The following is a 15,129-nucleotide window of genomic DNA, read 5'->3' as shown; positions in this document are numbered from 1 at the left end:
CAACCCCTTCTTAGGGCCATCCGTGATCACAAACTGTGAATCCGTCTTACAAATTGAATCCGTAGTATTCAAATATATCCTGATCGCCCGAACTACATCCAAGGAATGCCATGCAAATTCTCGAGGATGATTGGGCTAAGGACATAGGAAGGACAATACACTGTCCTCATTCAATGAAACTTTGAAACCACCTTAGGAAGGAAGGATGGATTCGGATGAAGAACAACCTTATCCCTATGAACCACCAGATCTGGGGAACAACAGGATAATGCAGCCAGTTCTGACACCCTGCGTACAGAAGTGATAGCCACCAAGAAGACCACCTTCTGGGATAAAGTAAGCAAGGGAATCTCCCTGATATTTTCAAAGGGAGGTGTCTGAAGAACCGACAGCACCAAATTAAGGTCCCAGGATGGTAACGGCGCGTGCACTGGCGGAGCCAGGTGTCGCACCCCCTGGATGAAATTCCGCACCAAGGAATGAGTAGACAAAGGCTTCTGAAAGAAGATAGCAAATGCTGAAACCAGACCCTTGATAACACTCAAGACCAGCTTCTGCTCAACTCCCTGTTGCAGAAAAGCCAATATTCGGGCTACCGAATAAAGATGTAGATGGAACCCAAGGGATTCACACCACACAATATAAGACTTCCATGTACGATGATAATCTTTCTGGAAGTCGCTTTCCTTGTTTTAACTAGAGTAGGAATAACTGAAGCTGACAATCCCTTGTCCTTCAGCACCTGGGTCTCAATAACCAGGCCGTTTAAAACCAGCGATCGTAAAGCAGGATGGAAGATCGGTCCCTGAGACAGTAGATCCTCCCTGAGAGGAAGTCTCCACGGGACGTCCGCCACCAGTCTGACCAAGTCGGCGTATCAAGCTCGACGAGGCCAATCCGGAGCTGCCAGGATTACTGGAATTCCGTCCTCCTCTATCCTGCGAAGAAGTCTTGGCAGTAACCCAAGAGGAGGGAAGGCATACATTAGCTGGTATTGCCCCCACGGGGTGACCAGTACGGCTGCGGTCTCTGCTAGAGGATCGCGGCAGCGAGCCACGAATCTCTGTACTTTTCTGTTGAATCGTGATGCCAACAGATCCACATCCGGGGTGCCCCAACGTAGGCACAACTGGTGGAAAACTTCTGGATGGAGGGACCATTACCCCTGATCCGGAGTCTGACGGCTGAGATAATCTGCCTGCCAATTTTCCACCCCCGGAATGAACACCGCAGAGATAGCTGGAACAAATCGTTCCGCCCAGCGAAGAATGCAAGCCACTTCTTTGGCCGCTCGGACACTCTTGGTGCCCCCCTGGTGATTGACATAAGCCACGGCCGTGGCGTTGTCCAACTGGATCCGAACCGGGCTGCCCTGGAGCTGCTCGGTCCAGTGAATCAGACAAAGTCTGTTCGCTCTCAGTTCCAATACATTTATCGGTAACCTGGATTCTTCCGGGGACCAAAGTCCCTGAACGGATAACTGACCGAGAATTCCTCCCCATCCGGATAGGCTGGCATCCGTGGTCACTATCGTCCAATATATTGGCAGAAATGACTTTCCCTGGCTGAGCATCGGAGACCGAAGCCACCAGACCAGAGACTCTCTGGTCTGTTTGCTCAATTGGATCCGATAGTCCAGGGACTCCGGATTCCGATTCCATCTGAGAAGAATCTCTTGCTGAAGAATTCGGGTATGGGACTGGGCAAATGGGACTGCTTCGAAGGAAGCCACCATCAACCCCAGAACCCTCATGCAAGTCCGAAGGGAAGACCAGCTGTTGGATAGTAACAACTGGACTGCTGATTGAATCTTTCGGAGTTTCCCTACCGGAAGGAAAACTCTTGTCCTGACTGTGTCTAGAATTAGACCCAGATATTCGAGCCTCTGGGTGGGAACCAGAAATGACTTTTGCTGGTTCACCAGCCACCCGAATTCCTGTAAAGAAATTATAGTAATTTCTATGTTTTGTAGCAGGGTCTGAGGAGACTCTGCATGAAGCAGGAGATCGTCTAGGTAACCTAGAATCGATATGCCTCTTTGGCGCAGTAGTGCCAACATTGGGGCCAACACCTTCGTGAAGACCCGAGGAGCCGTGGCGAAACCGAAAGGTAACGCCACAAACTGATAGTGGTTCTCTTCTACGGAAAAGCGTAGAAACCGCTGATATCCTGTGAAAAATGGGAATGTGAAGATAGGCGTCCTTGATGTCTATGGACGCTAGGACATCCCCTGGATGCAGGAAGGCTGCTACTGTGCGAATGGATTCCATCTTGAATTTCCTTATGTCGAGAAAGGAATTGAGTGCCCTTAAGTCCAGAATTGGACGCACTTTGCCCTCTTTCCTGGGTATTGTAAATAGGTTTGAATAAAACCCTTGAAAACGTTCTGTCCAAGGAACGTGGACTACCACTCCTTGTTGTAGTAAATCCGTGACTGCTCTCCGCAGATCTTCTAAACGATCCGGGGATAGTCGGATATTGGAAGGGAAGAATCGCGCCGGTGGGAGAGATCGAAACTCGATCTTGTACCCTGACCTTATGACTTCGCAAACCCACTTGTCCGGGATTCTGGAAAGCCATGGATCCGGGAACCGGCGAAGACGTCCCCCCACCCCAATTATGGGTGGGGGCGCACCTTCAGGCTTTGGACGATTTATCTTCAGGTCTGGAGGGGGCGGGCTTTTTCTTGCCCGACCAACGTCCCCTGAAGCCTCCTGAAGGAGCTTTGGAGGACTTAATTTTTTCACCCGCGGGACGAAAAAACTTTTTTTTTTTTGTGAGCAGAGAAAGAAGGCCCTCGTCTTTGACGAGTTCCTTTACCCTTAACATCTTGCGGTAAAAAGGTGCTCTTTCCACCCGTGAGATCCTTAATGATCTCATCTAAGTTGGCTCCAAATAGACGCTCTCCTAACAAGGGGATATTAGCTAATGCTTTTTTGGAACCTTGGTCGGCTAACCAACCTTTTAGCCACAGTGTACGCCTGAGAACCACTGCTGAAACTGATGCTCGCGCCAATAATGGAGTGGCGTCTAACGCCGCATCACACACAAACTGTAACCCCTGTATCATTTGTTCCAACAAATCTGATACCCCCTGAGGGACCTCTTCTAAGTCCCGGCGTAACCACTTGGTCCATTCAGTTACAGTCTACGAAACCAGACCAATAGCAATTATTGGTCTGAAAGCTGATCCAATCAAGGAAAACAAGGTGCGAGACATAGCTTCTATCTTGCGCTCCACTGGATCTTTAAAAGACGGAGCGTCTTCTAAAGGAATAACCGTGGCTTTATTCAATCTAGCAATTGGTGAATCCACCACAAGTGGTTCTGTCCATTTCTTAATGAGGGTTTCCTCAACGGATAACGCCAGTTAATGCGTTTAGAAATAGCAGAGGTGCGTTTTGGCAGACTCCATTCCTCTTTGATTCGATTGCCAAAAACATTTGGGCAATGGAAAAAACCTTCGCCATTTTCATGCGTTTTTTAGTCCCAAAAGGGATTACAGTTTCAGCTATTTCCGACGGAATACCCTGTAATCTTAAGGTTTCTTGAACAGATACAATGAGTGCGTTTACCAACGCTTCCTCTCGGGCTATGGCTGATGCCGAAACATCCTCCTCACTGTCTGAAGAGACAGTACCCGAGACACCAATCCCAGATGAAGTACCTGCAACTGCAGAAATAGGCTCAGAATCTGAATCTGAAGTTTCAGATAATAAGGGGTTAGGCGGGGGTCGCTTTCTTGCGCCCTGTCAATGACAAGCCACTTCCACCCGGGACACAAAAGTTTCCATAATAGCTGACTATGATTCAACCATCAGTGGGGTGCTGGAGGATCCTGCAGACACCTCGAGGGGATCCGGTGGAGATACATGAGTGGCAGGGTCCATGTTAATTCAGGACACCTCTGCCAGAAAAAACAAAAAACTTTCTTTTTTTTTTTTTTAAATAAAAAAATACCTCTTTTTTTTTTTTTTTTTATGTGTCTCCCCCTAGCGCAATAGCGCCCCTCAGAGTACCTGCTTCTCGATCCCCACAGAGAGAGAGAGGGACCCCCAAGGCTCACCACCCGATGCAGAGAAGTTTCCAACCAACTGCAGTCAGCGTCTGTCTTTTACAGACTGAAAAGAGCTGTGTTCGTTTTCCCGGGTAGAAGGACGTGGCTCCGCCCCCTGTGTACGCCTTCCGGCGTTCCCAGCTCTCCATGAGGTAGCTGGGCTCATCAAACATGGCCGCCCCCATACAGGAGACAATGGACTCCAAAAACATGGCGGCCGGCGTGACCTGAGGACATACATGCACCTGGTCTACGGCAAAATGGCGGCGGACCGCCGAAATCGTTTTTCCCAGCAAATCCACCTGCATCTCTGCTAAGTGGCGGTTTATCGATCTGCAGGAGGTACACTACAATTAAGGTAGGATTATACCTCCTATGTCTGCTGTAATACTACAGTCTGCTGGGTAGAGTGTTAGCTCTCAAACCAAGTCCACTTCCCACCAAACACATACTGTATTTACAAGGGGGACTTTTAGTGTCACATATATACTGACCATGTATGGAAGGGCCCATAATTCATACTGCCTCATAACGAGGAAAAAAGGGAACGTTTACTCACCATACCGAACCGACAGGCACCCTCTCTTCACAATACCCTCTCCACCGGGGTGGGGGGTTGTGGACCACTCCGGACGCCTCGACTCTGTGGTTCCTGGCGTCCAAGCGAGACTTTTAACTCGCAAGGTCAGTCCCTCCAATGGGACTCCGTCGCGGCCGACCCAGCGCGGAGCTCTGGTCTGCACGCGCTCGTAGGCAGAAACAGGGGTGACCACTGGATCTCAACATCCAGCCCGTCGCCCGGCCCCGCATACTTATTTGAATGTGTCGCGGCCGACCAAGCGCAATGCAATGGTCTGCGCTCGCTCGTAGGCCGGCTGGGGTGACCACTAGTGTCGCCCAGTCCGGCGTTTTTGCTTGAAGATCTCACAGGAAAAAAACACTGGAGAAAACTACCTAAAAAATATTTTTTCTAAAGAAAAAATCTTGCCAGGACCAAAAAGATCCCAGCAAGGAACTTAGGTCCTTACTCCTGACTAGACAGAAAAAAACTGATTCTCTGTAGCAGACAGGAAGAGGATATACCCTCTGGGACTGCCCCTAGGGTGGAGCCAGAACGTTTTTTCTTTCTGCCTAGTCCTACTCCTGTAGAGGGCAGCATAACCCAGTTCTTGTGAATCAAGAAGACTACGTCTGTCAATGAGCGACAGAGAAAGACCTGGTTTGGCTTACGCGTTACGAGGGAGAATCCTCTTCCTCGTTCCCTCAAAATGCGTAAGCCAAACCAGGTCTTTGTGGACGCCATCACGCCATCCAGCAGTAGAGAAGTGTTCTGGAGGTGAGTGGTTCCCATTTCCTACATGCATGTACACATCCTATGTTTGTGAGTATAATGTACACTACCCATTTCGATTTTAATAAACGTTTTAGTTGTAACGCACAAGGTCAGTGCACCCTTATCTTCTTGTTGTTGTCTTACGGTGTTTTTGGACACCCTTGGTCCTGAGGGGGCAGCAATACCACCTTACCTGTGCTAAAAAGATCATTCAGACCATTCACCTTCCCGCATACCACTTAAGCTCAAGAGAGATACTGTTTTTGGAATTATTGTGTCAGACTGTAGGGCTTGCATAGGAGCATGTCGCTAATGTGGCAACTGTACAAAAATTTGAATTATTTCTTTGGGAATAAAATGCTTACTATTGTTTTTAATTATATACAGGGTTGTTATTGCAGTTTTCTTCATTAGTGACCTTCCAGGAATAAGTGGAGTTAAGTAAAAATGAGAATAGTTTTTAGAGTCTCATGCCCCCAAAGTCACACACATGTGAAATAATTAAAAAAATGATCATGTGTGTAGCCTCGCCTTCTCATGTCATAGCTGGCCATATTTACACAATGCTAATGTCTTCTCCGATTTCCCACAGTGTGTTCTTTTTTAATGGATTTCAGTCAGGGAGACATGGTAAAGATGTGGACAAATGCTCTAAATTTCCTAGTTCATTCTTTTTAGCAAGCCTGAAGCATGCATTTATAAACATTTGATTGGCTTTTGGCATTTGCTTTTGCTTATATCTGGTCTCTGCATGACTAAATAAATGTATAAAAAAACTATTTTTTGAGGGTTGTTGCAGTTTTTGGCCTTTGTTCTTTTAAAGTTCAAGTACCCCATTTTAGATTATCTCAATTTCTAATTACCTTGTGTATATTAAAAAAAGAAACCAAGTCCTTAAGCGAATCGATGACCATTTCACGTAGCTGTAAAGACATCAGAGATGACACACATGCAAAAAACTCTTGAACCTGAACAGCTGAATCTTCCTCATTCTGGGGCACTAAATGGATCCATTTATCCTTATGTGACATAAATAATGAAGCACAGGCTGGTATCCACCTGAGAAGAAAACAATCAGAGACATTATACAGGATGCAGTGAAAATAGGTTATGCAGCCCTTCTTTTGTATATATGATACAAAGATAATTTGCACTGACAAAAAATATGGATAAATCCTGCAAACATATTTTAGTAAGATGAATAAAAAATACTGTGTTTAACACGACGGAAAACAGTAGAATACTCAATGACAAGCAATCAGAAGCCATCTTTCATCGTTCCAATTGCTCTAAACTGATGGACTTATGTTGCTATGGATATCTGCCTTATGTCAATGTTTCCACAGCTTTCATCAGGGCTGTATATTTTCAGCAGCACCTTATGTAATAATGGGGTACTACCTGTAATCCTGTAATACACCATCTTTCTACTATCTTCCTCACATATATGCTTACACTTCCATTTTGTAGTTTAACCGCTTGCCTACCACCCGCCGCAGATATACTGCGGCAGGCTGGCTCGGGTGCGCGAACTGCCGTACCTGTACGGCATTTAGTGGGAGCGCTCCTGGGGGAGCGTGCCCACCGCCATTAGGAATCAGGGAAGCTGATCCATGGGACCAGCAGCACAGATTGCCACCGGGCACCAGCGATTACTCCCTGACGACAGAGAATGACGGTCTGTTGTTGTAAACACAGCTGACCGTTATTCTCTCTGGAATGAACACAGAGAGCCTGTGATCCTCCTATTTAGGATCACAGATCTCTGTGTTGAATCCAGAAGTACCTCCTCCAAACAGTTAGAAATCACTCCCCTAGGCTTACACTTAACTCTTTGATCACCCCTGGGTTAACCCCTTCCCTGCCAGTGTCACTATTACAGTAACAGTGCATATTTTTAGCACAGATTACTGTAGTAGTAATGTCACTGGTCCCCCAACAGTGTCAAAAATGTCAGTTACGGGTCTGATCTGTCCGCCGCAATGTCGCACTCCCACTCCCACTCCCACTCCCATCACAGTTCACTGCCATTACTAGTAAAAAAAAAATACATAAAAAAAATTACATAAATCTTTCTCCTAGTTTGTAGACACGATACCTTTTGCGCAAACCAATCAAAATACATTTATTGGGATTTTTTTTTACCAAAAATATGTAGCAGAATACAAATTGGCCTAAAAGGATAAAAAAAATATTTTTTTATTTTTTTGGGGAATGTTATATAGCAGAAAGTGAAAAATATTGTTTTTTTTTCAGAATTGTCGCTTATTTTTTTGTTTATAGCGCAAAAAATAAAAATTGCACAGGTAAGCAAATACCACCAAAAGAAAGCTCTATTTGTGGGGAAAAAAGGACATCACTGTTATTAGGGTACAGTGGCGCACAACTGCGTTTTATTCAGTTAAAGTAATGTAGTGTCGAATCGCAAAAAATGGCCTGATCATTAAGGGGGGAAAACCTTTCCGGCCCAGAAGTGGTTAAAGAAAATATTCCAAGCTTTACCTCTAAAATTACAGCACATGATTTGCAACTCAGTGATTCAGTTTCCCCTCTAAAATTAAATGCCCTCCCTTATGAGCCTTTCTATAAAAAGCACGGTACACACAGGCCAAATATCAACCGCTGTCAGCCAGTTCAACAGAAAACCAGCTGACATTCGGCCAGTGTGTATAGCAGCCTGTCCAAAATAAGCCGTCCTATGTCCAGCTTCTGTCAAAATGGTCATGCTGGAAAACCAACAATTGACTGGCATCCAATCAGTTTGTCTTGGTGGGGAGGGCAGTCCCCCTGTTAGAATACAATAGCCCAGCAGGGGAGATCATTGCACTTACATCACTTGTGCTAGTACAGCGATCTGTCATTTCTTTTTGTTTAGCCTGCTGGGTTGCATTAAAAAAATAAGGCTTTAGACTCAAAAATACTCACCTTCCAAAGCAAATGTTACTACACATGACTGGCATGATTTGGTTTACAAAAAAACAGGAGGAGTACTGGAAACCTCCCCTTTGCAACTATTTGGCAATTATGCAATAGTTGCTATGGATTACTGCACTTACAGTTCGATCAGAATGGGTAACTAGTGATTGACCACATTAAAAAGCTATGCCTAACAGTCATTGATAAGAAAAGAGCTAAAGAGATTTTAAAAGAACTAAATTTGTTGTGACATGGTTTTACATGTGCATTATGCTCAATATAAAATTGATACACAATATCAGCCCTAAAAGATGTCTAATTGTGACTATATATAGAGCATTTGTTTTTTTATAATTAACTTGTAGCCAAAAGGATAATAAAGCATTAGGCATTGCATTACAGTTTACAGCAGGATTAAAGATTACAAATAATAAGTAGCTTTAATAGTGTTGTATGTAATTGCATGTTAATAATTGTCATTAACTGTAGACACACAATTCCAAAATTCAGCCCACACTGTTTCACAATGAACTTACCTATTTCGCAATGTAGCACGGGCTTCTAGACAATGCTTTTGAACTAATTCCTCAAATTCAGCAGGAAGCAGAGGCAGGTGGCTAGATAGCATTTCATTGGTACGCACAAACCTTAAATCTCTGAATCTGCAATAAAAAAAAACAAAGAGGAATATTTCTGTTCTAAAATTACAGATCTAAAACACATGAAATCTCTGAAATGTATTATATTAAATGTTGGGAATGCTGAACCTAGCAAGCAGATTTTAATTTAGTTGACTTTACAAGAACATCAATAACCATTAAAGTAAGATTGCATGCAACAAGCAAATTGGAAACGTGGGAAGCAGAATTTGCTGTGAACATTTAGGTCCTATTTACTTATATGCATTTGCGTCATGAAAATGCCTATCAAATAAACATCCCATTCTTTCCTGTGTGGCTGGTTCACATCTATGTGATCTAGTTTAGTGTGAAAGAAAATGGGAAATCATATGGGCTCATTCACACTTACCCATGTGCGTTACCATGGGTGCAGCAACATACATAGAACAGTGTGAATACAGCCTTATGGTATAGAGTTTTTTTGGAATCAAGAAAACAATGTATAAAATGACAGACATATTTAATTAGAGATCAATATTTTAATATGTGAATATAAAGTTTTTTTTTTCAGCAAAAGAAAGAAAGGTGCAATGTGAAATATGAGTCAACTTACAGCAATCAAAATTAATTTTTGGTTGTTTTAACATCTATAAGTGACATTTTAAATTCAATGTTTTCTTAAAACTGCACCCTGCTTACTGTGTAATCCAGAGTTGTTGTAATTCCAGCATCATGGAGTTCACTGTGAACAAGTGGTCTTCATTCCATTTGTGGGCATCACTGTATGAAGAGTGCCAGGGAACTGGAGCACGGATCACCCGAAGAGGAAAATAACGAGGTATGTTGCCTATTTGGAGTCTGCCTTTCTCCTCTGGATCCTTCAGGATATAATCAACTGGAAAGACGAAAACTCAATTTTCATTAAATAATCGACATATCAAATATACACTAAGTGCTAAAGAAGTATTTTTTTTTTTTATCAAAAAGTACCTTTTATGTCAATCAGAAGCTAAATGTAACTTTCTAAAATTGCGAAAAATTGTAAAAGCTTTCTTCTTTTAACAATAGCAACTATGCCAACACTAGGGGTATTCTATACACTGTTTGTAGCGGGTAGCTTAAAGCTTTCTCAGCAATATGATATTCATTTTGTGGACTGAACCCAAAAGTTTTTTATAGGTCCTAGATTTTTTTTTACATTTTGTATTTGGTTTTTGTTTTTCAGAACAGCAGCCATTCCACAGCTTATTTGAGTAAAAATACAGAAGGATCTCATTATTACAGTAAATGAAAGAGAACTTACATCAGCAAGCTAGCTATCAGGTAGAATTCCAATGGACTACTTTACAGGACAAATATGCAACCTGTATAACAGTCTGGGTCATGTCTGTATAAAATGTGGACCCTAGTATTTACAAAAAGAAAAGTTGAAAGCCCCTTTGGGGGAACTCCTCAGTATTTTTTTTTAAAAATACCTGTATATTTAAAAACAGAATAATATTTTACAATAAGGAACTAAGAAATTGAGTGCCTTTGTCCACATCTTCATCATGTCTGCTTAACTGAAGTCCATAAAAAAAAAAAAAAAAACACACACTATGGGAAATAGGAGAAAATATTTGCATGGTGTAAATATGCCCAGCTATGACATTAGAAGGCGTGGCTACACACATAATCATTTTTTATATTATTGACCATTTGTGTGACTTTGGGGCCATGAGACTCTAAAAACTATTCTCATTTTTACTTAACTCCACTTATTCCTGGAAGGTCACTAGTTCATTATATAAAACAGGTGATGAGTCAGAGACATATAGCAATGACAGGTGAAAAAAACTGCAATAACAACCCTATATAAAATTAGATACAATTGTATGAATTTTATTTCCAAAGAAAATATTACATTTTATGAAAATTTCTTAGATAAAATTGTCATTTAGTAAAATTACAATAAACTCTAAGGTGGGTATTGAGGAGCCCCTAATAAAAAAGTTCAAATCACTCAGAAGTCTTTTTAAAAAGTTTATTGATTAAGAGCATCAAATACAGCCAACATGCTTCGAGGAAAGGCCTTTCCCTTAATCAGCGCTTGAGCAATGGACATTATTAGAATAACAATGAGATGCAATAAAATCTATGTTAGGGCTTGGAAAAGACTGTCAGATTCTAAGAGAGGGGTCTGACTGCAGACTGGAGCTCCACTTTTTTATTTATTTTTTTTTAACTTTTTATTTATGTAGCACCACCCCCGCAGGAGCTGCTGATTATATTATTGGGTCTACACCCTGCCTAACAACCCAATCAAATTGGCTCGATCCCTCCTCAGGCACAACTGACCCAGAATAGGACTGGACTATCAAATAGATACACAGGTTGGAATACAATACTTCACTATGCAACAATACCTTGTTACCTTCTTGAATAGTAGTCCTTCTGGGTGACACAATGGAACAACGCACAAGATTGTAATTAACCAAACTTAGTTTACTATGTATCAAATTGAATAGGGGAGATACAATACAATACAATACAAGTCCATAAAAGGTTATTTAAAACAGCTTTAAAAAGGTAAAAGAATACCCCCACACTCCTCCTGCATTAAGGCTAGACACAGTACCAGGTAGGTGGGCCTATCTGAGTCCCTCCCCCAGAGTTCTCTTCTTTCTTGTTGATCTTCGCTAGCAAGGTTATTGAATAGAGCTCATTTGTAATCCAGATTAGGAATAAAGATCAAGAAAGAAAAAAACAACGAGCTGTTAGTTGTCACCGCAGGGTGTCTGCGTAACTGAGCAATAACTTCTGCGAGAGAGATAAGCCTCTGGCGACTCCTTTACAGACCTTATTGTTTGTCTATGAGTCTCCTGAGAGAGTATGGTGATAAACCCCGGGGTTTTATCACCTCCTGCTGCGCTACCGCTATCTGTAGATAAAACTGTCTCTTCAGCAGATAAAGTCAGTTATTGGGCATGTGCCCTCTCACCAACAGAAGTTTCTCCTTCGCGCGCTTCCACTGCGGTCTCAGTCCTTTGGCTATATGCCAGCCGCGCGGGGTCCTTCTGGCGGATGACTTCCGGTCTCGGCAAACAGCAGTATGACCTCCAGGAATGTACCTCGTGCTTGAGATGGGACGGTTCCACGTCGTCCCTCCAGGCTAAAAGGCTCTGGCCCAATATCCAGTGTCAGTCCTTCACTCTCGCTCGCTGGTTCCTCAGAGTCCAGCGCAGAAAGGCCCCCCCCCTTCGCGCGCTTCTCTCTTCCTTTAAATAACCTCCCCCATAGTGCCGTGCGGTGCAGCCGTGCACCCTGGATCTTGCAAAGCAGCCTGGGAGATGTAGTTTCTTCATCTTGTGAAAAGGAAGTCACAGCCCGGGAAATTCCATGCAGCTACCACTAGAGGGAGCCTAGTTCCTGGATCTTGCAAAGCAGCCTGGGAGATGTAGTTTCTTCATCTTGTGAAAAGGAAGTCACAGCCCGGGAAATTCCATGCAGCTACCACTAGAGGGAGCCTAGTTCCTTCCCACATATCAAACAGTGTCTTTAGGCATGTTTAACCCCGCTACACACTCCCCCCACTTGAGAAACTTTGGTCCCCAAAGAGGTCAACAGTATGTACCCTAGTGCATAGGTTGGCATTATACAACAAAAACATTAACATTTTGCTGAAATAAGTCAATCTGAATACATCCAATTTTGTATTCTAATAGCAGTGCAACAGTAAAACGATAAAGTGCAATTAATAAACAAATAAGTGATTTCTACAGTGTTAATATAGTGCTGATTTCTAGTGCTTTTATATAGTGCTCCTTTAAAAAGCACATGTGCCTTTGCAATTTCTTAAACACTTACATCTTAAAGTTTGTGTTGAAAAAAAAACATCAAAAGGTGAGAAAGAGAAAAAAACATATAGTGAGGTCAGAGCAACAAAATGTGCGCAAACATTAACTCACAAAGTAAACCAAATTGTGAACATCAAAAACTGTGCTTATTATAATGGCCAAACCCAATATCCTTATGTACAAACTTAAATGCAAACGTTTTCTACTTCAATACTTTGTTCTCATGATCTCTCACAGACCCCCCAAAACTTGGGTGGCTTGTACAGTTGTGCCTGGGGGTGAGCTAGGGTTGTCCCCCACCAAATCTACAGTGGAGGAACTAGGCTGGTCAGGAGATCTTTTGGAGGTAAAAACAGCTTCTTCCGAACATTCACCCAATTGATCATAGGTCAGTCTCTTAGGTGGGTGAATGACTCTCCTTTCCCTCTGTTCCCGTGGAGGCATGCTCTCAGAGGTGCTAGGATCAGGCACTTCTGAGGATTCTTCAATGTCCCCCTCCTCATGTTCCAACACAGAGGAACCTGATGGTTCAAGAGAGGTCAGTTCTTCTTCAGAGAAGGGTGCAACCTCCTCCTCAGAACCTTCATCCTCAGCTGCTTCTTCTGGAAGCATATGAAAGGGTATGAATTCAGGGGCTTCTGCCCGAAGGGCTCCTCTATCAGCCAAGTCAGATGAAGACAGGGAGGCAGGTGTGGGTTCTGGCAACTGAGATGACCACAACCAGTCGGGTACCTCCTCTTCATCTTCCAAATCTTCAGATGGAGAACTTCCCTCTCCCTCATCTGGGAGCGTCGTCTGAGATCTGGTAACTGGTCTGGACCGGCGAGAAGTCGAAGGGGCCTCTGACAAGTCTTCCACAGGGGGCATACGAACCGCTTCAGAGAGAGGCAGCAAATGGTTCCGATGCCAAGCCTTCAATGGACCCACACTTCCTTCAGGCCGAATTTGGTACACAGGAAGGTTTGGCAGTTGCTTGCAGATAACATAAGGTTGGGACTTCCAGCGGTCTGCCAACTTGTGTTTTCCCGGGACACCCAAGTTTCTCAACAAAACCCTGTCCCCTGGTTGCAGGTCATGGATCCGAACTTTTAGGTCGAAATTTTTTTTATTCCGCAGTCCACGTTGATCAGATGTGGCCTGAGCCTTGTCATAGGCCGCTTTCAGACTCTTCCGCAGTCGGTCCACATATCCTCTATGCGATGCTGAAGAGGTATGATCAGGCGAAATGCCAAAGGCCAAATCCACTGGCAACCGAGCCTCCCTTCCAAACATCAGCCGATAAGGGGAATATCCAGTAGCATCACTGACAGTGCTGTTGTAGGCATGCACAATGGCAGCTACGTGCTTGCCCCAATGCTGTTTCTTCTCTGAGCTCAAAGTCCCCAACATATCCAAAAGAGTCCTGTTAAATCGTTCAGGCTGGGCATCCCCCTGTGGATGGTAGGGAGTGGTTCTAGTCTTTTGAATGCCTAACATATCTAACAGTCTCTTGATCAGTCTGCTTTCAAAGTCCCTTCCCTGATCAGAATGGAGGCGTTGTGGTAACCCATAATGTACAAAGAACTTCTCTACAAGAACTTTGGCTACCGTTGAGGCCTTCTGATCCCTTGTTGGGAATGCTTGAGCATATCTGGTAAAATGGTCTGTTACCACAAGGACATTCCCCTGGCCACTCAGATCAGGCTCTAAGCAAAGGAAATCAATGCACACCAGCTCCATGGGTCCCTGACTTTGTAGATGGCCCATTGGGGCTGCTTGACGTGGCAGAGTCTTCCTCTGTATACACCGGACACAAGAATGACAGTATCCTTCAACTTCGGCCCTCATACAAGGCCAGTAGAACCTGTCCCTGACAAGCTGAAAGGTTCTTTCGGGCCCCAGATGGCCATGATTATCATGAAGAGCGGCCAGAACTCCCTCTCTGTACTTAGCTGGTAAGAACAGTTGCCACTTCTCCTCCAGATCTTCAGATGGACCTCTCCGGTAGGCCACTCCTTCTCTGATCTGTAACCGGGTCCACTCTCTATGCAACAGACGGGCCCCCTGAGGGGAGTCAGTTAGAAGCAACTCAGGGCTCTGGATCTCCAGGGCTTCCAAGAGAAGTTTTCCCAAAGGGTCTTCCAACTGCTCCTTCCGCAAGTCCCTTTTGGACAGCCGGGGCAAACCCTCCCCTTCAACTTGGGTCACCTGGCAGTAGCATTTGGGTACTCCGATAGCCGAAACCCCAATCTCTTCTGCTCTTGACCCTCCTCGGGATCGAAATTCAGTTCCCTGATATAGGGCACGCACCCCTTCTGGAGCCAAATGAGTCCATTCTTCCGCAGGTTCCTGTGGAACATGCAACCTTCTGGATAGGGCATCTGCATC

General features: G+C 44.0%; 1 protein-coding gene across 1 annotated transcript in view; it reads right to left on the bottom strand.

The window, feature by feature from the left end:
* LOC309558644 (dynein axonemal heavy chain 3-like) overlaps positions 1-15,129 on the bottom strand; it is a gene marked incomplete at its 3' end in the record, with an annotated part of 260,568 nt that overhangs the window by 37,915 nt on the left and 207,524 nt on the right. Inside the window, exons 7-9 of the mRNA XM_082261711.1 lie at positions 9,626-9,821; positions 8,843-8,968; positions 6,254-6,449 (exon numbers count right to left, since the gene is read on the bottom strand). Coding sequence (XP_082117837.1) covers positions 6,254-6,449; positions 8,843-8,968; positions 9,626-9,821 — 518 coding nt within the window. The remainder of the gene's footprint in view (positions 1-6,253; positions 6,450-8,842; positions 8,969-9,625; positions 9,822-15,129) is intronic.

Source organism: Pelophylax lessonae, assembly GCF_965119305.1.
Source record: "Pelophylax lessonae genome assembly, chromosome: 6".
Lineage (NCBI taxonomy): Eukaryota > Metazoa > Chordata > Amphibia > Anura > Ranidae > Pelophylax > Pelophylax lessonae.
This window is presented reverse-complemented; position numbering and strand designations above follow the sequence as displayed.